This window comes from Ranitomeya variabilis, chromosome 3 (genome assembly GCF_051348905.1).
Source record: "Ranitomeya variabilis isolate aRanVar5 chromosome 3, aRanVar5.hap1, whole genome shotgun sequence".
Classification (NCBI taxonomy): domain Eukaryota; kingdom Metazoa; phylum Chordata; class Amphibia; order Anura; family Dendrobatidae; genus Ranitomeya; species Ranitomeya variabilis.
This window is the reverse complement of record NC_135234.1, coordinates 677,684,343-677,711,222: the sequence shown is the minus strand read 5'-3', so window position 1 is coordinate 677,711,222 and position 26,880 is coordinate 677,684,343. Positions and strand designations below refer to the sequence as shown.

Below are 26,880 nucleotides of genomic sequence, written 5' to 3'. Positions count from 1 at the left end.
CCCATTTCAACAATCGTCCGGTCATTAAGGGGTTAAAGGCTGCTAATATCTTTAGAGCAAATACCACAGAACATCTTCAGAGATTTCACAAGTTAAGCCTTCTTAGGTGGCACATGATGGACTTATACAGTAGCTGGCGCAGGGATAGTGAGCGCAGCAGAGTTTCACAAACTCAATCTTACTACTAATCCAAAACAGAAGAGTAGCCGCTTAGGCCAGGATCATAGCAAGAAAGGGCTTTCAAAGACACTTCATGCCTTTTAACCTTGGCCACACTTTTGAATGTACTATTGCTATGACATAATGCTTTTACATTACAACATAAGGCACACTAATTGAACGTTAAAGGGGCTGTCCAGGCTTAGGGTTCAAGTCTACAGTCACTTTATGTGATTTGAATATTTCCGTCCACGTTCCGACTAGACTTGTCCGGCCTCGTTCAATACACTTCTATTGAGCAAGGCTGCACGTCTTGTTGGCATGTGACCGCATGAATGCAAGTCACATACTTGTGGTCATGTATCTAGTCCCGGCACTGAAGAATACAGATCGTGCATACTGTGAGGATTCGCAAGTCTGCAGTCACGGAGACTTGTGCCCAAAGCCGGGACAACCCCTTTAAGTCTGGTTTCCTAACTGATTATGTAATACTGTACAGTAGACTGTCAATGACATGTAGATGAGTGGGTAAAAATAATTGATACTACAGACAAGCGTTCAATACAAAAATATTTACTGATGTTGCATGGTATAAATACAAAATCGTCAGACTCCCCGCTCTGCATGATGAATGTGCCTAGAACCTCGCCTTAAAACACAAAGTAACAGCGTTAGGACGTCAGTGCTTTCCGTGCCATTTCCAGAGCTCCTTCCTGTGTCTCATTTCCACCAATGAAGCCACTGGCATGAACAAAAATACAACCAGGAATGCCACTGACAGAGGAGAGGTCATCAGCTCGAAGCCCACGCCAGTCCTCTGGTAAAGAAAGCCTAAAAGAGAAGAAACAAGGTTACCTATTATTCCCCCCCAAAATACCACAACTAGAATAAACCTTCAAGTATTGTATCGAGTGGGTACAAGCAACTTTGCTATTTAACCCTTATTTAAAAATCCTTATGTTCTTGGTAGAGGATTTTCAATATTATAGTGCAAAGCTCGTTACCCAAGTTATTGGCCAACCCAAAGTCTGAGTGGCTGGTTACCTAGGTATGGAGCACGCAACATGTAGGCTGCATTCTTCATTGTGGTTTGGTCCTGATGAAGAGGTTTGGAAATGCTGAAACGCGTTGACAATAAACCGCACTCATGCTTTAACCCTGTGTGTGACTACACCTTTGAACCTTGGGCAGCGTGGACTCGGAATCACCGTATTCCTCTTTTTCTGCATAGACTCCATTCTTAACAGCCTCCTCACACAGCTCTGAGGCTGTGAATGCCACCAGCATCAGTCCCCCTACACTTCTCCTATGCTGAATCTGCTGGCAGCCTTGCCACTGGTCCGAACTGTCACACATCAGGTGTACAGCCCCCAGATAAGCATGGAGTCGGGAGGCAAAAGAAATGCGCTCCTGAAAAGGGAACATTAGACTAAACCTTTAAATGGAAGCTGTCAGTCGATTCACTCTACCCAAACCCTGTGCACCATCGGCTTCTGGCGTCTATGGTTGGGTTAGCACGAATCAGGAGACAGGTTCCCTTTAACGATTTATTATTCTAGAATACCCCAAAAGTATTCTCTGTTTAGTCTACCATACTCCGCCATTACAATGGTGGTGACCATCTGGAGAATGAAACAGACAAGGCTCAAATACTGAAAATAGTTGACCACTGTCTAGATGACATGCATGTTAAAATGACGGCCATCTTCCAAGAGATTTATCACATAAGTGTATAGTTTAGGATTCTGCCGTTTATGTGATGTATTGATAGATAAAGAAGGATTGCAGAATGCAGGTGTTCAGTTTAGGGTATGAGAAATTAATACTAACCGATTCTGAAAAGTGTTGGGACCTGTGGGGACGCACTGCACCCTCCATTTAGCGCTCTGATCTGCATAGATCACATATTTAATTTGTTTATCCAGACTGGTTTCCTTTTCAACCTGAAATAAGTGCTCCTTCCAAGGACATCCACCCTGGGCCAAGACCACCACTTCTCCACTGCCATCCACCTGCAAGAGACATTGCAGCGATTACTGCCCCGAGAGGCAGACTGACAAGCGCAAACTCCCTCCGACCCAGAATTAGGCCTCATTCACTCATCTGATTTTTCAGTGTATGAGAAACATTTTCTGAACCTTCTCCATTCTGGCAGCCAGTGAAAATCGGACCGCACTTGGATGTCATCAGATTCCAGTCTGATTTTTTTTTTTTTCACAGACTCATTGACTTGCAATGAAAACACGGGTATTACATACCTGGTAATGTGTTTTTTCATGAGACATGACTGCACCACGAGAGAGGGGATCCGCCCATCAAGGACAGGAAACCTTCAAGATAAAAGGGGCGGCTCCTCTCTCCACATCAGTTGTTTTACAGAGTACGAGAGGAACTCCGCTGGTTAGTGTACACATAAATAATACATCCTATACGGTTCTATTCACCGATACCCCAGGGAGTGTATAATACAAATAATGCTAATAATGCACCCAACTAATGACGTGATGAAAAGGGTGGGAATACAAGGGTGCCGTCATGTCTCATGAAAAAACACATTACCAGGTATGTAATACCCGTGTTTTTCCATCATACATGACGGCACCACGAGAGAGTTACAGAGATTGTATTCTCTTTAGGGAGGGATCACTGCTTGTAACACTCTTCTCCCAAATGTGAGATCAGAGGTAGCAGATAGGTCTAGCCTATAATGTTTAAAAAATGTAGACGGAGAGGACCAAGTGGCCACCTTACAGATTTGGTCGATGGTAGCATCCGCTCTCTCCACCCACGATGTCGCCATGGCCCTCGTGGAATGGGCTTTCAGACACTGTGGAACAACCCTGCCTGCACTACTATACGCTAGAATAATGGCCTCTCTCACCCATCTAGCCATAGTCTGTTTCGAGGCTTTAAGGCCCTTCCTTGACCCCTGGAGTGAAAAAAATAAAGCCCTCGGTTTCCTCCAGGATTTTGTCATCTCTAGATACTGTAGGATACATCTCCTGACGTCTAGGCAATGGAGTCTCTCCTCTTTCTTGTTACTAGGATTGGGACAGAAGGAGGGTAGGGTTATATCCTGAGCTCTTCCATCTTGAGGGTTCCCCATCAAGGACAGGAAACCAACTGATGTGGAGAGAGGAGCCGCCCCTTTTATCTTGAAGGTTTCCTGTCCTTGATGGGCGGATCCCCTTTCTCGTGGTGCCATCATGTATGATGGAAAAATCTTGATCCCACATGTCTCCGCAATTTTCCCCGGACCCCTCAGCCTGCTAAGAGTCACAGATATGTGAATGACACCATAGACTATCACATGAATAAGTGATATGCGTGAAGACGGACAGCCATCTTAAGCAAAATACGGACGAGTGAATGAGACCGTAGTCTCTTTCAGCCTCAGCAAATTACAACAATCACGGCTATTAAACCTGGAATCGCTGTCTGATGGCTTCTTCCACTAAAGCACGAGCCGGCAGCCAAGATCTGTGGTAGAAGTCCAAGCGCGACACAAATTCCGTTCCTGCCATGTCCATTGCCTTTCTAAATCCAATCTGAAAGGTAAATTTGTGAATCACAAATAAGAAAACACACGGACACCGACATAAGGGCAATTATAAAAAGAGGAGCCTGTAATAAAGTACCCATACACACCATGTACAAGGACCTATAGACCGTCATCAACACAGATCGCAAAATCGAAGGGGGTAACAGTTCTGTGTTAGCGCTGTGTCCTCTTACCCACTTTCCCCGCACAGCAGTCCTCCTCCCTCGCTCCCCAGATGCAAGTGAAGTGGAAGCAGCATTAGCGGACATCTGCTGAGTACTAAAAGGCTGCTGCTGATCATCGTCATGGACTATTTCACGTGACCGCTGCAGCCAGTGTCATGTGACTACCAAGAGACTCAGTGCCGACACAGCAACCGCAACGGTCAGGGAAGGTTTTTGTTCACTTTAGCTGTTAATAAGGAGTTGCCCACATTTGGGTACATTTTTTACTACTATTTTTTTTTTTTTTTTTTTTTACTTAAATACATGCATTTGGGGCAAAAAAAATAAATACAAATTATGTTTATATTTTGCAATTGGGCTTCATTAAAAATGTGTCATTTGCCTTCTGTATCCTGTACTGCACTATCGCTGGTGATAGAAAGAGTTATCTGAGAATTTGTCAGAGTTCAGATTGTAACTTGTATGTTTTTATTCTGAGCTTCTTTCAGTTGATTTATGGCACAGACCTCATCAAAGTTGAATTTGCGGCAATACAATGAGCCAACAAAAGCCAAGCAAGGCAAAATTTGCTTTCGATTGTGGGGGTCTGACATCCAGCACCAACCCAGATATTGAAGTGAACTGCAGTTTTTGGCCACCTCCACTATATAATGAACAGCTCTGCACTATTCTGGCTCAGTTCACTATTTTTATCTAGTAGCCGTACCCAAGAACTTGGGGGTGCCCTATATGTGAACCAGATCGATCTTATATTGAGGGCCTAGGCTAAGGATAAGTCATCAATTTTGTAAGCCTAAACATCTACTGCAACTCATAATCCTCTAGAGCAAGTCCTAAAAATCCTCATAGAAATAACCTGGTTTCAAATGTGTATTAATCCACAGCATTCTCATTCTTGTGCAAAAAAAAACCAAAAACAAAATGAAAACAAACATAACATACTGCAAAGAATGAACCCTGAGGCAACCTTCCCTCAACCAAAATCTGTACATAAGAAACACATACAGATTTTGCCACAAATTTTATGAAAAGTTACAGCACATATATCCACCATGTCCTGGCCATATTCTTACTGGGAGCAAGGCTATGCATTTAAAAACTTCTGTGGGGCTGAACATGTGAGCCCAGCAAAAGGTAGATATGGGGTGAAGCGATGACTATGGGGTATGGAAGTGGACCATGGACAATGTAATGTCTCAAGCAAGGAAAGAAAGTTACATTTGAGCTGTGACATAGCCACGCTATGACATCACGGTGAGCATTATACCTGAACGGTGACATCACTGCATGCATCGTTACTGGCTTCACGCCTAAACTGTCACATAACTCCATACAATGTTGCTGTAATCATTATGTACGTCCTCTCCCTTTTTCTGGACCGTGATCACAGTGGAAGATCGTGTCACCTTACATCCACATTGGATACATTCTAAGAAATGTCTCCACAACATGAGGTCCTTAGACCAGCGAATACAGACATCAGCTTCTCAGTTTACAAAAGGTAACCTCATATAAAGGATCCCTATGAAAGTTATTACTTCTGTGTCCTGGTCCAGCTCATTCCAGCGTGGGTTCAGGTGTCCCACTCGGGAGCTCAGGTTGGTGGTAATGTTGTATCTCTGCTCCCCATCGAACTGTGATATACCGTTGTCGATTGCATCGATTTCTTCAACAAAATTCTCATACATCTGGAAAATAGAAATGTCCTGGGTTTACACAACACATCCATGTTTTGACTTCAACAAAAGTTTTATATTGGCCACAGTTATTAGAGCAATGTTGGCTGAACACACAGATTTCAGAGGGATTGGCTTAATATCTGATGTGTAAGAGGGCATTTAGGGTCATCTGACAGAGGATTTTGAGGGCGATAAAAAAATCAGGCATGTTGAATTTTAAGGGGGTTGACTCATCTTATTAAACTAGGGTTGAGCGAAACGGGTCGGCAATTTTCAGAAGTCACCGACTTTTGGCAAAGTCGGGTTTCATGAAACCCGACCCGACCCCTGTGTGGGGTCGGCCATGAGGTCGGCGATCTTCTGAATCTGGAATCGGAATTCCGATACCGATTCCCGATATGTTTAAGATATCGGGAATTGGTATCGGAATTCAGATTTAAGTGTAAAATAAAGAATTAAAATAAAAAATATCGCCATACTTACCATCTGACGGGCCCTGGTACTAACCGGGAACCTTCCTTCCTTAGAATCAGCCTTCCAAGACCTTGCGGTGACGTTGCGGTGACGTCGCGGCTTGTGATTGGTCGCACGGCCCCCATGTGACCGCTCGCACGACCAATCACAAGCCGCGACGTCACCGTGACGTCACCGAAGGCCCTGGAAGGGCTGATTCTTAGGAAGGAAGGCTGTCGGAAAGAAGCAGGGCGTGTCCGAGGGTGAGTATATACCTAATAGGAATATACTCACCCTCGGCTTCGTTCCGGCAGCCTTCCTTCCTAAGAATCAGCCCTTCCAGGGCCTTCGGTGACGTCGCGGCTTGTGATTGGTCGCGCGAGCGGTCACATGGGGGCCGCGCGACCAATCACAAGCCGCGACGTCACCGCAAGGTCTTGGAAGGCTGATTCTAAGGAAGGAAGGTTCCCGGTTAGTACCAGGGCCCGTCAGAGTGTAAGTATAGCGATATTTTTTATTTTAATTCTTTATTTTACACTTAAATATGGATCCCAGGGCCTGAAGGAGAGTTTCCTCTCCTTCAGACCCTGGGAACCATAGTATCCGATTGCACTGCATTGGGTTTCGCGTTTTGTCCGACCCCGACTTTTTTATAGGATCGGCCGATTTCACTCGACCCGACTTTTGAAAAAGTCGGGTTTCGTGAAACCCGACCCGATCCTATAAAAGTAAAGGTCGCTCAACCCTATATTAAACAAGTAAAAACAAGTAACTTTGCATTGTATCCGTCACGATATTGCAGTAGGATTTCCATGGACAATAGGCTCCTACCTGTCTCTCAAGCTAGGAGGACCCTAGGGTATCCCTGTAAACCAGATTAGCTCTGATGGTGGGGATTCCGGGGTCTCATATCTCACTATGTTCTTTTGTGCAAACTTATCTGTTTCCTCCCCCACACAAGTAGGTATGGGACAGAAGCAAATGGAATAACAAACCTCACAGGGATAAAAGAAAACCACAGTCATACAAATACATTCACAAAAGAACCAAGTGGGAATCAAGCGAGGGATAGTTGGGATAATCCAAATGGTAAGAGGATTAGGAGAAACACACAAACCAAATCCACACAGAAATCTTCTGAAAACAACTCCAACCACCTGCTACTAACACTGAACTCTCCAACGCCAAACCAGGAAGTGGTTAACTATGACTGGCAAAAAAAAGAAGCAAGGAGGAGGGTTCTTAAACCTGTGGAGAGTAACCAACTGAGAACAGCCCATACAAAAATACAGAACTCCAGGAGTCCAACTGTGCGGCATGACCTTACATCCTTAATCCCCAGCTGTGAAAGCCAGAAGTCCTAACCCAGCATGAGAGGTCCAGTCCAACGATTTCAGTGCGAGCGTCGGCAATAGGCCAGATGAATGATGGTGAGGAGTGGAAAGGTGGCCATGTATTTTCTTTATTTTTTGCATATTACATTTGTTATGCTCCAAAATGTGGGAGAGAGCCAAGAGCATAATAAGGGACATTAATAAATTCATGGAGAACAATTTCTTTGCAAATTAAATTTTCAGAGGAAAAAAAGAGATGTGAACAGGTGAATTTGAATTTTGCCTGATCCCCTCATCTAATAGTCATGTTTCAACTTGCATTCTGCAATCCCAAACCTACAAGGCCCTTTGTGAAAAAGTGATTGCCATCTTAAAACATAAATTAGCTGTGGTATTTCACATCTTTGGGAAGATGAGCTCAAATTCCCTAGGCACGCCTGATTACTGCTACACCTGTTCTCAATCAAGAAGCCACTCAAATAGGAACGGTCTTAAAGTGAAGTAGACCAAAAGATCCTCAAAAGCTAGACATCATGCCGCGATCCAAATAAATTCTGGAACACATTAGAAACAAAGTAATGGAGATCCATCAGTCTGGAGAAGGTTATAAAGCCATTTCTAAAGCTTTGGGACTCCAGTGAACCACATTGAGCCATTATCCACAAATGACGAAAACCACGGAACAGTGGTGAACTTTTCCAGGAGTGGCGTGCTGATGAAAATTACCCCAAGAGTGCTGCGCCAACTCATCCAAGAAGGTCACAAAAGACCCCACAACAACATCCATAGAACTGCAGGCCTCACTTGTCTCAGCTAAGGTCAGTGTTCATGACGCCACCATAAGAAAGAGACTGGGCAAAAAATGGCCTGCATGTCAGAGTTCCAAGATGAAAACCACTGCTGAGCAGTATATGAACATAAAGGCTCATCTCAGTTTTGCTAGAAAACATCTTGATGATCCCCAAAACTTTTGGGAGAATACTCTGTGAACTGGCGAGACAAAAATTGAACTTTTTTGGAAGGTGTTTGTCCCATTAGATCTGGTGTAGAAGTAACAGCATTTCAGAAAAGGAACACCATACTAGGAGTAAACAATGGCGGTGTCAGTGTGACGGTCTGCGGCTGTTTTCCTGCTTCAGGACCTGGAAGACTTGCTGCGGTAAATGGAACCACGAATTCTGCCGTCTACCAAAAAATCCTGAAGGAGAACGTCTGGCCGTCTATTCATGACCTCAAAACACATCAGCAAGTCCATCTCTGAATGGCTTATGAAAAGGCAGCTCATGCTCGGAAACCCTACAATGTGGCTGAACTACAACAATTTTGCAGAGGTGACTGGGACAAAATTTCTGAAGAGCACTGTAAAAAAAAAAACAAAAAAAAAAAAACAACCCAACTCATTGCCAGTTATTACAAACGCTTGATTGCAGTTGTTGCTGCTAAGGGCCCATCCAGTTCTTAGGTGTAGGGGGCAATCACTTTTTCACACAGGGCTGTGTTGGTTTGGATTTCCTTTTTCACTTAGTAATAAAGGCCTTCATTTAAAAACTGCATTTTGTGATTACTTGCGTTATCATTGTTTTATATGTAAATCTGTTTGGTGACCTGAAACATTTAAGTGTGACAAACATGCAAAATAAGAAATCAGGAATGGGCAAACACTTTTCCATAGCACTGTATAATGGAGTCAGAGTCTGAAGAAATAGAGAAGTCAGAACTTTGGCTTATCCATTACTCCACAACCCTGGATGCACCCACACTGCTAGTTCAAATAAGCGATCGATCGGCCAAGAGCCATCTCATAAGGATGGGCCATGTCATCAAGCCCTCATGTCAATAGTAACTGATCGAAATTATGCACACGAAAAAAAAAAAACCCACACACCACACACCACACACTTAACACTTGCCTTGTCATATAGAATGGGTATAATGGGGTCCTCCTCATCCGTTCCTAAAAGTGTGGCAAGTATCTGTGAGCCAAAGTGAGCATATACCAGGCCTGCACTGCTCAGCTTGGTAACCCATGGCTTGTCAGGATATAAGCTGTTCATGGTTTCACAGAAAGATCTGCAACATTTCAATGGATAAAGTAAAAGAAAAAAGGCAAAATAAAATAAAATACAAGACTTGTAGATGTAAATTTACCTCTGATGATGGTCAAAACGATTCCGGGAAGGATCATACTCTCCACCCACATCAACGACAACATCACACTGGGCTAAAATTTGAGGGTCCCGGGTTCTGACTATCTCCGCTTCCTAATAAACAGGACAAATACTATTTATTAATAATACTTACAGAAAAAGCAAGATATAATGTTAGGGCATATAGCAGAGTAAACCTATCTGCTGCAGATTTTCCCCCAGCCTAGTTGCCTGCACTTCAATCAGAATACACACTTGGAGTACAGATGATGGCAGTGAAAGCGTCAGCTCATCCACAAATGCAGCTTCCAAAGGAGTAGTTCTACGAGGTTTTTTTTGCTTAAAACTAATGCTACATAATAACCACATGCATGTCCTGCAGTGAGGCGATTTTGATCCACTCATTAAGGATGTACAACATTTATTTTACAACACTTCGCTCATAAAACAGATTTCTGCAATTTTTTCCGCAAGGAGCCTGCGATCAGCTAATTCCTCTCTCCCTACTGAAATAAACATGTATGTATGGAAAAATGGAGGGTCCATGACAATGGTAAAGTTAGAGTCAATTCTGGAAACAGACACTGATCCTCCTCTAAACCCTGAAGTCACGGTCATCTACGACAACGAAGGACAAACAGCACTCCGATATGTGACATCATGTCATCAAATAGATTTACAACATTGATGTGAAGAGTAGCGATGAGTGAGTGTACTCGTTGCTTGGGTTTTCCAGAGCACGCTCAGGTGGTCTCCGAGTATTTGTTAGTGTTCAGAGATTTAGTTTTCCTTGCTGCAGCTGGATGATTTACAGCTACTAGCCAGGCTGAGTACATGTGGGGGTTGCCTGGTTGCTAGGGAATCCCCACATGTAATCAAGCTGCCTAGTAGCCGTAAATCATTCAGCTGCCGCAAGGAAAACTAAATCTCCGAGCAGTCAAATACTAGGAGACCCACCGAGCAACGAGTATACTCGCTCATCACTAGTGAAGAAAAATGATAATTACTTACGGGTAATTTGATTTTCCAGAACCATGACAGCACCGCACATGAGAGAGATGGCATTCGCCCCCAGGAACAGGAAACCTGCAGCAGAGATAAAAGAATGGGGCGGCCACTCTCTCCTCAGTTTGTTTCAGAGTATGGAAGATGACCGCTTTGTTAGTACACACTCATATCATATTTACATTGCATAGCTGTTTATTAGCTTCTATCTATACATATATCTTCTAAAGTATATTTAGGTATATAATAAATTTTTCTCTTTTTTTTTTTTTTTCTTTTTTGTGAATCACACAACCATCACCAAGATAGGGCGGGAATTAATGCGGTGCTGTCATGGTTCTGGAAAATCAAATTACCCGTAAGTAATTAGCATTTTTTCCCTTCACCGTGACAGCACCGCACATGAGAGGAAGAAATAAAAGACTCCAAGGGTGGGACAACAGCAGGTAACACCTTTCTCCCGAAAGACAAGTTTGATAGACCTAAGTCTAGCCTATAATGTCGGAAGAAGGTAGAGGGTGAAGACCATACTGCCGCTCTACATATCTGTTCCACCGAGGCGTTTGCCCTTTCCGCCCAGGATGTGGCAATAGAACGCGTGGAGTGGGCTATAACACCCTGTGGGGGGACTTGGCCAGAAGAGGAATACGAAAGTGAAATAGCCGTACGCAACCACCGTGCAATAGTTGCCTTTGAGGCCTTTTTTCCCGTTTGTCCCCTGGAAGGTGACAAAAAGGGCTGATGACTGACGCCAAGATTTTGTGGCTTCTATGTATTGAAGCAGGCAGCGTCTGACATCAAGACAATGGAAGGTTTGCTCTCCCTGGGATTTTGGTTGAGGACAAAATGAGGGTAAAATAATTTCCTGGTCCCTATGAAACTTAGAATTGACCTTTGGTAGGAAGGCCGGGTCGGTTTTGATAACCACCCGGTCATCCTGGAAGGTAGTGTAAGGGGGGTTTACCGAAATAGCCTGCAGCTAGCAAGTACGGCGGGCTGAAGTTAAAGCAACCAGGAGGACAGTTTTTAAGGTTAAGGACTTTATTGAAATGGAATCGAGAGGCTCAAAGGGGGGGGAACAGTTAGAGCATTTAAAACTAAATTTAGATCCCAGGGAGCCACCTTAGGTAATAATTTTGAGAGTCTAGATGTAAAAGAGGCTCGGATGAACCTATAGACCCAAGGGTGGTCAGCAAGTTTCTGATCAAACAGCGCACCCAGGGCGGAGACCTGCACCTTTAGGGTGCTAGTAGATAGCCCCCTCTCTAACCCTTTTCGGAGAAATTCTAGAATTTCTTTTACCGGGACTTCTTGGCTTGTCTCGGACAACTGTCGCCCTGAGAATTCCAGGAATTTTTGCCACATTTTTTGATATTTCTCTGAGGTGACTTTTTTCCTGCTAGCGAGCAATATGGTCACTAAAGGGTTTGAGAATCCTTTTGCTAATAGAAGTCTCCTCAAGTTCCAGGCGGTGAGATGTAGCCTGTGTACTTGAGGGTGTTGAACTGGTCCCTGGTATAGGAGATCCAAGGCATCCGGGAGGATCCACAGGTCCGAGATAGACATGCGTCTGAGCCACGTGAACCATGCCCTTTTCGGCCAAAAGGGAGCTATGAGGATCACTCGTGCCTTGTCTTCCCGAATTTTCCTGAGGACTGTCGGGATTAATGGTATTGGGAGAAATGCGTATGCCAGATGGAAGTTCCACTGGTATAGAAACGCGTCTACTCCCTCCGGGTGTTCTCTTGGGTTCAGAGAATAAAACTTCTTCACTTTCCGATTTTCTTTTGTGGCGAAAAAGTCTATTTCTGGAACGCCCCAGTTGGCACATATTTCCCCAAAAACTTCCTGGTTCAGGGACCACTCCCCTTGATGTAATGAGTGACGGCTTAGGAAGTCGGCTACTTGATTCTCTGATCCTCTTAAGTATGTTCCGGTTAGAGAGAGAAGGTTGCTTTCGGCCCACATAAAAAGCTCTTTGGCTTCTGCCATAAGGGATGGTGATCTTGTGCCCCCTTGGCGATTTATATAGGCTATTGTTGTGTTGTTGTCGGACAACACCACCACATGTCTTCCTTGTATCCTCTCTCCTATATGAAGAAGTGCTTGCCTCACTGCCGACAGTTCTTTTAGATTGGAAGACGCTGCTGTTATTGAGGCCTCCCATTGACCCTGTAGGACCTGATCCTCCAAGTGCGCTCCCTATCCCCATGGACTCGCATCGGTAGTGAGGACTACTGGATTTTGTATTGACCACGGTACTGCTTTGCTTAGATTTTCTGTTTTTAGCCACCATTCTAGTGATTCCTGAACCTTTGGGGATAGGAGAATCTTCCGATTCAGATTGTAAGGATTCCTCACTTGTTCGGCTAGTATCTGCCATTGCAATTCTCTTGTATGGCTTTGAGCCCACCGTGTTGCTGGAATTGTTGCCGTTAGAACTCCCAGGAGCGACATTGCATTCCGTAGAGAGATAGACCGTTGTAGCTGGAACAGTTGTACTTTCTGTTGGATAGATTGAATTTTTCTCTGTGGGAGGATACACTCCTGTTTGATGGAATCTAGTAGGATCCAGAGTTATTCTTGAGACTGTGTTGGGATAAGTCTTGATTTCTTCAGGTTTATCATCCATCCTAATTTGGTTAACACATCTAGCACTCTTGTGACTGTTTTCTCGCAATTTTCTTTGCTGTTTGCTATCACCAAAAAATCGTCCAAATAAGGTACCAGCATTATGTCTTCTTTCCTGATGAAGGACGCCACTTCGGAAATAATTTTGGTAAATACGCGGGGCGCTATGGCTACCCCAAAGGGAAGACATTGATACTGTAGGTGGGTGGGGGGTTTTCCGAGGTTTACCACTAGTCTCAAATATTGCTGGTGTTGGACAGCGATCGGCACATGGTAGTAAGCATCTGTAAGATCGATTACTGCCATATAACAATTTGGGTTGAGTACTTTTACCGCCGTTCTTAGAGTCTCCATTTTGAATTTCTCTGTTTGAATATAATGATTTAAAGCCTTCAAGTTGAATATCACTCTCAGCGAGCCGTCTGGTTTCGGTGTTAGGAACAAGGTGCTGTAGAACCCTTTTCCCATTTCTTAATGAGGAACTTTTACTAATACCTCCTTTTGTATGAGGAGATGATGAATTTCTCTTTCTAGCGTGGCCTGATTTTTTTCCGCCACTTGGGTCATTATCACACGATTTGGTGGGAGGCTGGAGAACTTCTGACAATAAGTTGGTTATCCATTGAGAAGCCGGCAGTGCTGCCCAGTGGTGGACAAACCATCGAAGTCTTCCCCCCACCGGAATCCTGGCGTCATTGGTGTTTGGGATCAGACTTAGGGGGAGGCTTGTTGAAAAGGAATCCCTTTTCCTTTCGATCTCTCCAAGGTCTGCCTCGACCAGACCTGTCATCTGAACGGCCGCGGGCCCCTCTGTATCCAGATCCCCGAAAGGACGAACGAGAGGTCTCCCATCGGCGCCTAGGAAAGGAAGGAGGTGGAAATCGCTTCTTCTTGTCTGACGCCTTCTCAAGAATCTCATCTAGAGCTTTATCAAAAAGATATTGCCCTTCACAGGGTACCCCACAGAGTTTGACCTTCGATTGGAAGTCAGCCGTCCAATTTTTCAGCCACAATGCTCTACGACCCGAGTTGGATAAAGCACAAGCACGTGCGGCACTTCTGACAGAATCTATTGAGGCATCTGCCAGGAATTTTGCGGCGCCTTGTAGGGAGGGCAATGCCTCCAGTAGTCTTTCTCGTGGGCACTTATTTTTGATTTGGTCACTTAACTCCTCTAACCACTTGACATAGCACGTGCTGTGCAAGTGACAGCAACACCGGGTTTAAATGACCATGTTGATGCCTCCCAAGCCGATTTTAGAAAGGCATCTGCTTTCTTGTCGAGGGGGTCTTTTAGGGCTCCCATATCCTCAAATGGCAATGCTACCCCTTTAGAGGTGCTGGCTATGGCAGCGTCTAATTTAGGAGCCTTTTCCCACTTTTCACAGACCTCTTCATCAAAGGGGTACTTGCGTTTTAAGGCTTGAGGGATGGACATCTTTTTATTGGGCTTTTTCCATTCCTTTTTAATTAAATTAACTATATTATCATGGAAGGGAAAAACCTTACGCTTTTTCCCCTCCAAGTTACTGAACATGGTGTCTTGAATTGACCGCGGCTCCTTTGGGGTTTCTACCCCCATAGTTGCTCTAACGAGTTTGAGCAGTTTCCCAATAACCTCTGACTGGAAATACGGGTGGCCATATTCCTCATCCGAGGAGTCTAAGTCTGAGGCATCAGAGGGGGTTAATGCTCCCGGCTCATCCCCTGAATCTATGTCCGACCCCTGTTCACTTGTTGGGGGAGGGGGGGTTCTTTTGCTGTATGATGTTTCAGCTGCTGTTTAACCGTAGGTTTAACTTCTTCTCGTATTATTGTTTTAATATTCTGTAATAAGGAAGATGATTCTTCTGCAACTGTCTTGTCTATACAGGCCTGGCCGATTTTCTTGCTATATAGCCTAGGGAGTGTTTCCTTACATAGTGGACAGACCCTATTCTTTTGTTTGGAGGTGGCTTTTCTTCCCTAAAAGACACAGTATACAGGGTATCAGTATGTGTGGTTTGCCTTACAAAGGCACTCACCCCTCCAGGACCCCGGATACCGCGGTAGCTTGTGCCTCCTCAGACATTCTTGGCGCAGGCATCTCTGGATCCATCGCTGGTTCGGTCATGTTGGCAGGCAGATTGCTTGCTGTAGAGGACCAGCGATTTTCTCGGTTGCTCCCATTATATAGAAAGAGCAGTGTGCGCGCCTCTGGAACAGCTTCCGCCCGGAAGTGTCCAGCACACCGGCTCCTTCGGTGTGTGACGTCACTTCCGGCGCGACCAGAAGTCGTCATCCTTCACTTCGGCGGCCAGTGTCAGTGAAGGACACGCCCCCTATCCCCGGACCTGCCTCCTGCCCAGAGCGGTCGCCGGGGAGTCCAGCGAGGGGAAAAACAGGCGCGGCACAGCAGCCTCTTCACCCGGACAGCACCGCACGCAGTGCCGCCGAGCATGGCTGGTCCCCCCCGCGGACCTCGGCCTCCGGACCGGAATCATCAGAGGGGGATCCCTCCGGAGGTAGGAGCTCTGCGACAGGCGTCCACCTGCAGGAACAGGAAACCAAACTGAGGAGAGAGTGGCCGCCCCATTCTTTTATCTCTGCTGCAGGTTTCCTGTTCCTGGGGGCGGATGCCATCTCTCATGTGCGGTGCTGTCATGGTGAAGGGGAAAACTACATTTTCCACCATTATTTAGCAAAGTTTGGTACAAACAAGCTCACCCACCACTTCTACAGAAGGCCCCAGTCTGTCACTGGCTGTAGCAGTGCCGTCAGCGAGAGTGGGGTGTCAATGCGGTGACCGGTGAAGGCTGCTGCCACCATCGTTGAGGTCCAGTAAACTAAACTAATTGTTTCTTGCATGAGCAGAGAAGTCTATAAAGGGGGCTGGTTGACTTATTTCAATACCTAAGCCAGCCTCTTGTACAGTATATCTATACAGCAGTCAAGGCAAAAAGACACTGGATTAGCTGCTGAAATAAATCAGTCCCCTAAGGGTACCGTCTCACAGTGGCACTTTGGTCGCTACGACGGTACGATCCGTGACGTTCCAGCGATATACATACGATCTTGCTGTGTCTGACACGCTACTGCGATCAGGGACCCCGCTGAGAATCGTACATCGTAGCAGATCGTTTGAAACTTTCTTTCGTCGTCAGATCACCCGCTGTCATCGCTGGATCGTCGTGTGTGACGCCGATCCAGCGATGTGTTCACTTGTAACCAGGGTAAATATCGGGTTACTAAGCGCAGGGCCGCGCTTGGTAACCCGATATTTACCCTGGTTACCACTGTAAAAGTTAAAAAAAAAAAAAAACCACTACATACTCACCTTCTGATGTCTGTCACGTCCCCCGGCGTCCACAGGGTTACGCGCTGCTGCCGAGAACTTCCTGCACTGACTGTGTCAGCGCCGGCCGTAAAACAGAGCACAGCGGTGACGTCACCGTTGTGCTCTGCTTTATTGCCGGCGCTGACACATTCAGTGCAGGAAGCTCTGAGCAGCAGCGCGTAACCCTGTGGACGCCGGGGGACGTGAGAGACATCAGAAGGTGAGTATGTAGTGTGTTTTTTTTTTTTAACTTTTACAATGGTAACCAGGGTAAATATCGGGTTACTAAGCGCGGCCCTGCACTTAGTAACCCGATGTTTACCCTGGTTACCCGGGTGCTGCAGGGGGACTTCGGCATCGTTGAAGACAGTTTCAACGATGCCGAAGTCGTTCCCCTGATCGTTGGTTGCTGGAGAGAGCTGTCTGTGTGACAGCTCCCCAGCGACCACACAACAACTTACCAACGATCACGGCCAGGTCGTATCGCTGGTCGTGATCGTTGGTAAGTCTTTTAGTGTAACGGTACCTTTAGGTACAGATATGGGAACAGGAGAGTTTCATATTGGGACCCAGATCCATTACGGAGATCTGAAGATCAGGGCACTTTTGGAAATTCAAGTATGTTAGTAAGATCTATATAGTCAGAATTACAGTAGATAAAAATATTTCTTTCACATGACGACCACCTTAATGGGAACCCGTCACCCCCAAAATCGATAAAAAAAAAAATAGATAAGCCCCCGATGTAACCTGAAAGATGAGAAAAAGGAGGTTAGATTATACTCACCCAGGGGCGGTCCCGCTGCTGGTGCGGTCCGATAGGCGTCGCGGTCCGGGGCCTCCCATCTTCTTACGATGATGTCTTCTTCTGGTCTTCACGCTGCGGCTCCGATGCAGGCGTACTTTGTCTGCCCTGTTGAGGGCAGAGCAAAGTACTGCAGTGCGCAGGCGCCGGGAAAGGACAGAGAGGCCTGGCGCCTATGCACTGCAGTACTTTGCTCTGCCCTCAACAGGAGAAGCGTGAAGACAAGAAGAGGACGTCATCGTAAGAAGATGAGAGGCCCCGTACCGGACCACGACGCCCATCGGATCGGACCGCCCGCGTAGGTGAGTATAATCTAACGTCTTTTTCTCCTCTTTCAGGTTACATCGGGGGCTTATCTACAGCAGTACAGAATGCTGTAGATAAGCCCCTGATGCCGGTGGGCTTAAGCTCACCATCGATTTTGGGGGCGACAGGTTCCCTTTAAAGAGAACGAGCTTCTTGTGTTGCATTATTGCACGGTGAAGTAAGACGTAGATTCTGAATGCCACGTTGGTTAAGGCCAGACACCTGTATCGACAACCTTCAGCTTCCCAGTCCCACTGTACGCCAAGGATTTACAATTTTAACCCCTTAATGATGCAGTCAATTCTCATTTTTTGGAATTTCATTTTTTTATTCAGATTCATAAGTAGGTGCACATGTTCAGTAATTGGCAGGGCTTCGGACGCAGCACATCACATGTCTACTGCGTCCAAAACACTGCCAGATTTTGAAAGCAAGGGATTGTGCATGTGTTCATTGAACTGTGCGGAATCACCGCGTCCAATAGATTGTATGGGTGACATTTACCTTACTGAGGCTCGCATCTCTGCAAGATAGACATGCTGCGGTCTGGAAAGATGTGCCACATGTCCGTCTCCACGGGTGATCTGCGGGCGTCTGTGGATGCATAGTGGACATTGGATTTCTTGAAATCCCATCTACTACGCTCTAACATCTGGACGCCGCAGGTTGGATGCTGCGCAAGTACGCAGCACCCAACCCACAGCGTTTACTGACCGCGGGAATATACCCTAATGGTTTTATGTCCCTGTCGAAATAGCCCAAGGAGAGCTTTTCTTTTGCAGGATGAGTTGTACTTTTTTAAAAAATCAAAACAAAACACCATTCACTTCCCTATATAATGCATGAAAAACCATGTCAAGAGAAGAATAATGCCGAATTGGCGCCCTGACGGAGGTGATGGGGTGGGATCGCGCCACGGCCAGTGATTGACAGCTACTTTTAATAGTGGAACAGCAGTAATCAGAGCTCATTCTGGTCGCTGCTGTTAGCGGTGGGTGCCTGCAGTATAACACAGCCAGCAGCTGTCATGTGCGGAGCGCGCTCAGATGCTCCGCTCCAATCACCTTCTGTACCTGTACGGATGACGTGGTAGGGGGTATAAGGTATTGCCCACTATATAGGACAAGCTGTATACCCCAACCATGTCTCCCAAGGACACCTTGTAGCCCCCAACATCACCAGTGTCTCCACCTGTGGTGTCCTCATGGCGCACACTGCTGTAGTTACTACACGGGACATCAGGGGGCGCTGCGCTGCAGGAGAGGGCCGCACCACGGCGAGGCAGCAGCACCCGGGACACAGCCCGAATCATACACTGCTCATTGCAAGAAGTCCCAAGGAGCGCTCTGCAGTCACGCCGGGCTCCCCACACATGTCACGATATGTCATGACTTACTCTGTAGGGCTCCAGCGTCCGCAGCAGGTAACACGCCAGCGCTTCATCGCAATGGAAGGTCCCGTTGTGGGTGCCAATTCTCGGCGCCATGAGTCGTTCCTCCCGCCGGGGCCGCTTTGGGTCTTCAGGCATCAAGAGTGGAGTGAATCCGCCTGCAGTGATGGAGAAGCTGGCGCGGCAGAGCAAATGGACGGCGCGGGACTGCAGGGCCCGCCACACCATGTGGAACCAGATAGACTTGGAGGCGGAAAGGATAAAAGTGCGGACATAGCACTTCCGGGAGCCGCGGCTACCATTGTTAGTGAGGGCGTTTGCCCATGCTAGTGCAACTGACTGCTGTGCAGCTCTAATGGCGCCCTGATTACCAAGCAGGATGTTTGCACCTTATTAATATCATGGTTTCCTGCAGTCTATAATATTGGGACAAATCCTTTGGAGTCACTTTAGGGCTGCTTGCTCTGCCCTCTCACTGTATGGCCGGGCCAGGTTACATTTACTATCTCTATGGCTTGTTTGCATCAGCCATCTGACAAATTCTCTCCTCTCCGGAGGAAGCCGCTGTTCTCTGCGTTTTTGCAGGCCCGTGTTTTTTTTCCCGGAAATAAAACGTATTTTAAAATGCTGTCTGGGGGCTGAGGGACCCGATTCATCAAGGTGACGTTTTTGCCCAATTAAAATTTGTGCGAAAGAAAGTAATTTTTGTCATTTCTCCACCAAAGTGAAGCCCACACAAGAAATCCATCAGAATTGACGCCACTTTATCGGTGTAAATGACGCCAGAGATCTGTTCCTGTCCCTGAGCGGAGGAGCACTACTGAAGGCTGTGAATTGGATTAGGCGCCTCTTAACCCCTTCACCCCGAAGCCTGTTTTCACCTAAGTGACCGGGCCAATTTTTACAATTCTGACCACTGTCACTTTATGAGGTCATAACTCTGAAACGCTTCAACGGATCCTGCTGATTCTGAGATTGTTTTCTCGTGACATATTGTACTTCATGTTAGTGGTAAAACTTCTTCGATATGACTTGCATTTATTTGTGAAAAAAACAAAAATTTGACGAAAATTATGAAAATGTAGCAATTTTCAAACTTTTAGTTTTTATGCCCTTAAACTAGAGAGTTATATCACATAATATAGTTAATAAACAACATTTCCCACATGTCTGCTTTACATCAGCACAATTCTGGAAACATAATTTTTTTTGTTAGGGAGTTATAAGGGTTAAAAGTTGACAAGCGATCTCATTTTTGCAACAAAATTTTTTTTACGGACCACCTCACACTTGAAGTGACTTTGAGGGGTCTATATGACAGAAAATGCCCAAAAGTGACACCATTCTAAAAACTGCACCCCTCAAGGTGCTCAAAACCACATTCAAAAAGTTTATTAACCCTTCAGGTGCTTCACAGGAATTTTTGGAATGTTTAAAAAAAATTGAACATTTAACTTTTTTTTCACAACATTTTTACTTCAGATCCAATTTGTTTTATTTTACCAAGGGTAACAGGAGAAATTGGATCACAAATTTGTCCTGAGTACGCAGATACCCTACATGTTGGGGTAAACCATTGATTGGGCACATGGCAGAGCTCGGAAGGGAAGGAGCGCCTTTTGACTTTTCAATGCAAAATTGGCTGGAATTGAGATCGGAACCCATGTCGCAATTGGAGAGCCCCTGACGTGCCTAAAAAGTGGAAACCCCCACAAGTGACACCATTTTGGAAAGTAGACCCTCTAAGGAACTAATCTAGATGTGTGGTGAGCACTTTGAACCTCCAAGTGCTTCACAGAAGTTTATAATGTAGAGCCGTAAAAAAAATTTCATATTAATTTTCACAAAAAATGATCTTTTTGCCCAAAATTTTTTATTTTCCCAAGGGTAACAGGATAAATTGGACCCCAAAACTTGTTGTGCAATTTGTCCTGAGTACGCTGATACTTCATATATGGGGATAAACCACTGTTTGAGCGCATGGAAGAGCTCGGAAGGGAAGGAGCGCCGTTTGACTTTTCAATGCAAAATTGGCTGGAATTGAGATCGGAACCCATGTCGCGTTTGGAGAGCCTCTGATGTGCCTAAACAGTGGAAACCCCCCACAAGTGACCCCATTTTGGAAAGAAAACCCCCTAAGGAACTTTTATCCCCCAATTGTTTCACTAAAGTTTATAGAATGTAGCGCTGTGAAAATTAAAAAACAATTTTTTCTTTCCACAAAATGATGTTTTAGCCTGCAATTTTTTTTCCCAAGGGTAACAGGAGAAATTGGACCACAAAAGTTATTGTCCAATTTGTCCTGAGTACGCTGATACCCCATACATGGGGGGGAACCACTGTTTGGGCGCACGGCAGAGCTCGGAAGGGAAGGAGCGCCGTTTGAAATGCAGACTTAGATGGATTGGTCTGCAGGTGTCATGTTGCATTTGCAGAGCATTTGTACCTAAACAGTAGAAACCCCCCACAAGTGACCCCATATTGGAAACTAGACCCCCCAAGGAACTTATCTAGATGTGTTGTGAGAACTTTGAACCAACAAGTGTTTCACTACAGTTTATAACGCAGAGCCGTGAAAATAAAAAATATTTTTTTTTCCACGAAAATGATATTTTAGCCCCCACGTTTTTATTTTCCCAAGGGTAACAGGAGAAATTGGACCACAAAAGTTGTTGTCCAATTTGTCCTGAGTACGATGATACCCCATATATGGGGGGGAACCACTGTTTGGGTGCACGGCAGAGCTCGGAAGGGAAGGAGCGCCGTTTGAAATGCAGACTTACATGGATTGGTCTGCAGGTGTCATGTTGCATTTGCAGAGCCCCTGATGTACCTAAACAATAGAAACCCCCCACAAGTGACCCCATATTGGAAACTAGACCCCCCAAGGAACTTATCTAGATGTGTTGTGAGAACTTTGAACCAACAAGTGCTTCACTACAGTTTATAACGCAGAGCCGTGAAAATAAAAAATATTTTTTTTTCCACGAAAATGATATTTTAGCCCCCACGTTTTTATTTTCCCAAGGGTAACAGGAGAAATTGGACCCCAAAAGTTGTTGTCCAACTTGTCCTGAGAACGCTGATACCCCATATGTTGGGGGGAACCACTGTTTGGGCGCACAGGAGAACTCGGAAGGGAAGGAACACTGTTTTAGTTTTTCAAAGCAGAATTGGCTGGAATTGAGATCGGACGCCATGTTGCGTTTGGAGAGCCCCTGATGTGCCTAAACAGTGGAAACTCCCCAATTCTAACTGAAACCCTAACTCCAGCCCTAAACCTAGCCCTAACCCCAGCCCTAACCCTAACCCTAGTCCTAACCCTAATGGGAAAATGGAAATAAATACATTTTTTAAAATTTTATTATTTTTTCCTAACTAAGGGGGTGATGAAGGGGGGTTTGATTTACTTTTATAGCGTTTTTTTGGCGGATTTTTATGGTTGGCAGCCATCACACACTAAAAGACGCTTTTTATTGCAAAAAATAGTTTTTGCATCACCACATTTTGAGAGCTATAATTTATCCATATTTTGGTCCACAGAGTCATGTGAGATTTTGTTTTTTGCGGGACGAGTTGACGTTTTTATTGGTACCATTTTCGGGCACATGACATTTTTTGATCGCTTTTTATTCCGATATTTGGGAGGCGGAATGAACAAAAAACAGCAATTCCTGAAATTCTTTTAGGGGGGGCGTTTATACCGTTCCACGTGTGGTAAAATTGACAAAGCAGCTTTATTCTTCAGGTCAGTAGGATTACAGCGATACCTCATTTATGTAATTTTTTTGTTTTGGCGCTTTTACACAAAAACTATTTTATATAAAAAAAATAATTGTTTTTGCATCGCTTTATTCTGAGAGCTGTAACTTTTATATTTTTCTGCTGATGATGCTGTATGGCGGCTTTTTTTTTGCGGGACAAGATGACGTTTTCAGCGGTACCATGTCAGCAGAGGCAGACAAATCGCCAGCGGGAGCGGTCGGTGACAGCTCTGCCAGAGAAGAACAGCGCCGAGCACAACAGGCAGGCAGGTAGCACTTGTCTACCTGTTAGTGCTTACGCACTTTTTTTTTTTGTATACAAAGTCCCGGATATCCCCTTTAAGAGGAGTCACACAAGCGTCTTTTGACTCATGCGACAGAATCAGACCCAATAATGCAAGTGACACTCGGCTCCAATTCAAATCTGAAAAAACTTGGCACTCTAGATGAATAATTATCATATGCAAAAGGTTTATTGATGTGCATCCATAAAGGCAAGTCGAACGTTTTCGGTCCACATCCGGACCTTCATCAAAACAAATATAAGAGATCTGGTGCAGGGAGAAATGTTAATCCTGTCTCTATAAATTCCAATATTGGTAGGGTAGCCTGGATGCAGCAAGAAGTCCTGTCCACGGTGGGCGCACGTGTAATGCGACCGGAGTCGCTGGGTAAATGGCACCACGGCACATGCCGTCTGGAAAAGGCAACCTTCAAATACGAGACAGCTGGAGCAGTTTGCTCTTGAGGAGTCGGCCTAAATACCTGTCGAGAGGTGCAGAAGTCTCATTGACAGTTACTGCAATCAAACAATTCCTGTGATTGCCTCAAAAGGTTGTGCAACAAAATATTAAGTTAAGGGTACTATCATTTCTGGCCAGGCCTATTTCATGAGTTTTAAATTATTTTTTTTTAATTCTGTGAAAGCATGGTTGAAAAGCAATGTTAGCCTTTCATTTTCATAGATTTTTGATTATTACTTTTCTCAGATTCAAGTTATATCTGTGACAATTGTGTGTTTTTCTGTCAATAAAGGAGGGGTACCAACAATTTTGACCACATGTGTATATCTATGTGTTTTGAAGAATACTTACTTTGAAAACGATGTGTAAATGACAGAATTGCCAAATGTAAAAACTCATGTTAAAAATCGCATTGCAATCAGATAGCAATCGCACTGCATTCGGATGTAAATCGGATGCTAGGTGTGAAAAATCAGCTTGTATTCGCAAACACGACACATAAGGCTGCTTTCACACATCAGGTTTTTTGCCGGATGCCGGTTCCGGCGTCGCGCCGCATCACCGGATCCGTTTTTTTTGTCTGAAAACCGGACGACAACCGGATGAGACGGATCCGGTATTTTGCCGGATCCGGACACCGGATCCGGCAAAAAAACGGATCCGTCTCATCCGGTTTTCTTTCCGGTTTTCTACGGATCCGGCATTTAAAAACGCCCCCTAAAAGGCTAAAAACTTTGATTGGCCGGCTTAAAACTATATTATATATATATATATATATATATATATATATATATACACACAGTGTTCCTAACATCTGTGACGGGTTGGAGAGGGGCAAGATACAGAGCAAGATGGCCGGCATTATTGCAAAGATTCTGCAGAACAACGTGGATTTCATCGCAGAGGCGAATCGATTGAAAGCAATTGTTATTGAGAAAGAGCGAGAGAGACTGCGTGTCATGCGTCTGCGACGACGCCGTTTGTGGATCCACCCCATCACGGCACAGAAAATGACCCGGGGAGTCTTTTCCACTTTGTATATGGAGCTTCGAGGTGACCCTGACAAGTTTTTCAGCTATGTTCGGATGAAAGCTGAGAACTTTGATGTATTGGTGGAGCGGGTTGAACATCTAATAAGAAGGAGTGATACCTATTGCAGATTCTCCATTACCCCGGCCGAGCGTCTGATGGTCACTCTTCGGTAAGCATTCTTTTTGAATCAACTCTTGTAGGGCACTTTCGTTGATATTTTGAATTTACATTAATTTCAGCCTTGCTTTTGTCCACAGATTCCTAGCAACTGGTGAATCCCTGTCTTCGCTACATTTTCAGTTCAGACTGGGCATTTCAACCATATCAGGAATAGTGAGGCACACTTGCCGTGCACTGTGGGACTCTCTGCATGAAGAATACATTCCACATCCCACAATGCAGACATGGTTGTAAGTAGCTGACAGATTCCTGGAAGTGTGCCAGTTTCCCAATTGCTTGGGTGCGGTGGACGGGAAACACATCCGTATCGTGAAACCGGCTGGTTCTGGATCTCAGTATTTCAACTACAGGAAGTACTTTTCCATAGTGCTGATGGCCATTGCTCATGCGGATTACAAATTTGTAGCGGTGGACATTGGGGCGTATGGCCGTTCCAATGATTCGCAAGCTTTCAGTCCAGTCTATGGGGCGGCATTTATATGGACAAACCTTTCAATTCCCCCCCCAAGACCACTGCCTCAAACCTCTGAGCCACCAATGCCATTTGTATGTGTTGGGGATGAAGCTTTTCAGCTTTCCGAGCATCTTTTGAAACCTTACTCCAGCCGTGGTTTAACCAATACTAAAATAATTTTCAACTACAGACTCACACGTGCAAGGAGAATGGTGGAGTGTGCGTTTGGGATCCTAACCGCCAAATGGAGAGTTCTACTCACATCCATTAACTTGAAGACAGACACTGTGGATGAGGTGGTGAAAGTGTGTGTTGTCCTACACAATTATGTTATATCGAAGGAACAGCTTTCCATTGAGGACCACTCTTCCGAAACCACCTTGACGGATTATAGCAACCAAACATACAGAAGTTCTGCCACAGTTTCCAGAATACGGGATCACTTTGCAGAATATTTTATTTCACCCCAAGGAAGAATACACTGGCAGGATGAGTTTAAACACTTTGTATGTACCTAGTAATAACTGTAACCTTTACCCATGTTGTGTACCTGTTGTTTTTACCTTTACCCATGTTGTGTACCAGTTAGGTTTTTACCTTTTACCCATGTTGTGTACCTGTTTGGTTTTTACCTTTTACTCATGTTGTGTACCTGTTTGGGTTTTCCTTTTAGCACTGTTGGGTACCTGTTTGATTTTAATTTTTAACCAAGATGTGCATCTGTTTGGGTTTTACCCAAAGTACTTTAGCTGTTACCAATAAACCTTGTTTAACAAAAGTGTTATTTGTCCCTAATGAATAAATACATGAGAGTTTTCAACCCAAAAATTTTATTAACATTATTAAACAACCAAAAAAACATACAGGCAACTAAAGGTTTTCATACGTCGGGGTGGAGATACTGTCGGAGGGACTGTCGGATAGGGACACCGACAGTGGGAGTGTGGAGAGAGGAATGTTCTATAGTTAGGGGTGAAGGAGTGGAGAAAGCTATTGAGAGGGTGGACAAGAAAGTGGGATTTGGGTTAGGAATTTGGTAGGATGGAGGGGTGTAGGTAATGTTTTGTGAGGCAGAAGGAGTGATGTGTGGAGAAGATGTTTGGGAAGAGGGTGATAGAGGCTGTTGGAAGTGGGCAGGGAGAGGAGGCGAGGATGAAGTAGATGGGAAGTTGTATGGGTCGGGATCATCATATGGGTGGGAAGGGGCACGGGCGGGAGAATGGTAGTGTGGATGGTGGGAAGGGGCACGGGGCTGGTAGTGTGGCTGGTGGGAAGGGGCACGGGAACGCTGTAAGTGTTGTGGCTGTTGGGACGGGGCACGATGTGGATGATGGTGAGGTGGGCGGGATGGGGCACGGTCAGTTTGGCGGTACGGGTCAGGAGGATGGTACTGGCTGTAGTGATGGACAGTGGAGGAAGGGGGGGCAGTTGGAGGATGGTTGGAAAGACTATCTGCTCTAGAGGCAATGAGCGCTAGAGTAGACTGGCAGGATTCCATTACTTGCATCTGCCGAGAAGTAGATAGCGCCTCCATTTGCTCAAGCACCGACTGAAAAAAAGTGTTGTTCGGTGACTGTCTTGCCTCTGAACGCATCGTTACCAGAAGTGTATGCATCTCGAGCATACTTTTATTTATGAAATTGAAACCTGCAGCCATTTGCTCGGACAAAACTTTCAGACAGTTCTGGAACGATGCGTTCAGGTGCAAGAACTCGGGAGCATAACCATGTACCTGACCCCTCTGCCGAAATCGCCC

The 26,880-nt window shown here is 45.2% G+C and overlaps 1 protein-coding gene across 1 annotated transcript; it reads right to left on the bottom strand.

Annotated features, from left to right (window-relative positions):
• Window positions 1–716: 716 nt before the first annotated feature.
• Window positions 717–19,311, bottom strand: MYG1 (MYG1 exonuclease). Its single transcript, XM_077297995.1, has 7 exons — window positions 18,958–19,311; window positions 9,500–9,612; window positions 9,262–9,421; window positions 5,424–5,573; window positions 3,585–3,707; window positions 1,990–2,171; window positions 717–990 (listed from the first exon to the last, which is right to left on the bottom strand). The coding sequence occupies exons 1-7, from the start codon at window positions 19,177–19,179 to the stop codon at window positions 831–833; spliced, it is 1,110 nt and encodes a 369-aa protein (XP_077154110.1). The 5' UTR covers window positions 19,180–19,311; the 3' UTR covers window positions 717–830.
• Window positions 19,312–26,880: the final 7,569 nt, after the last annotated feature.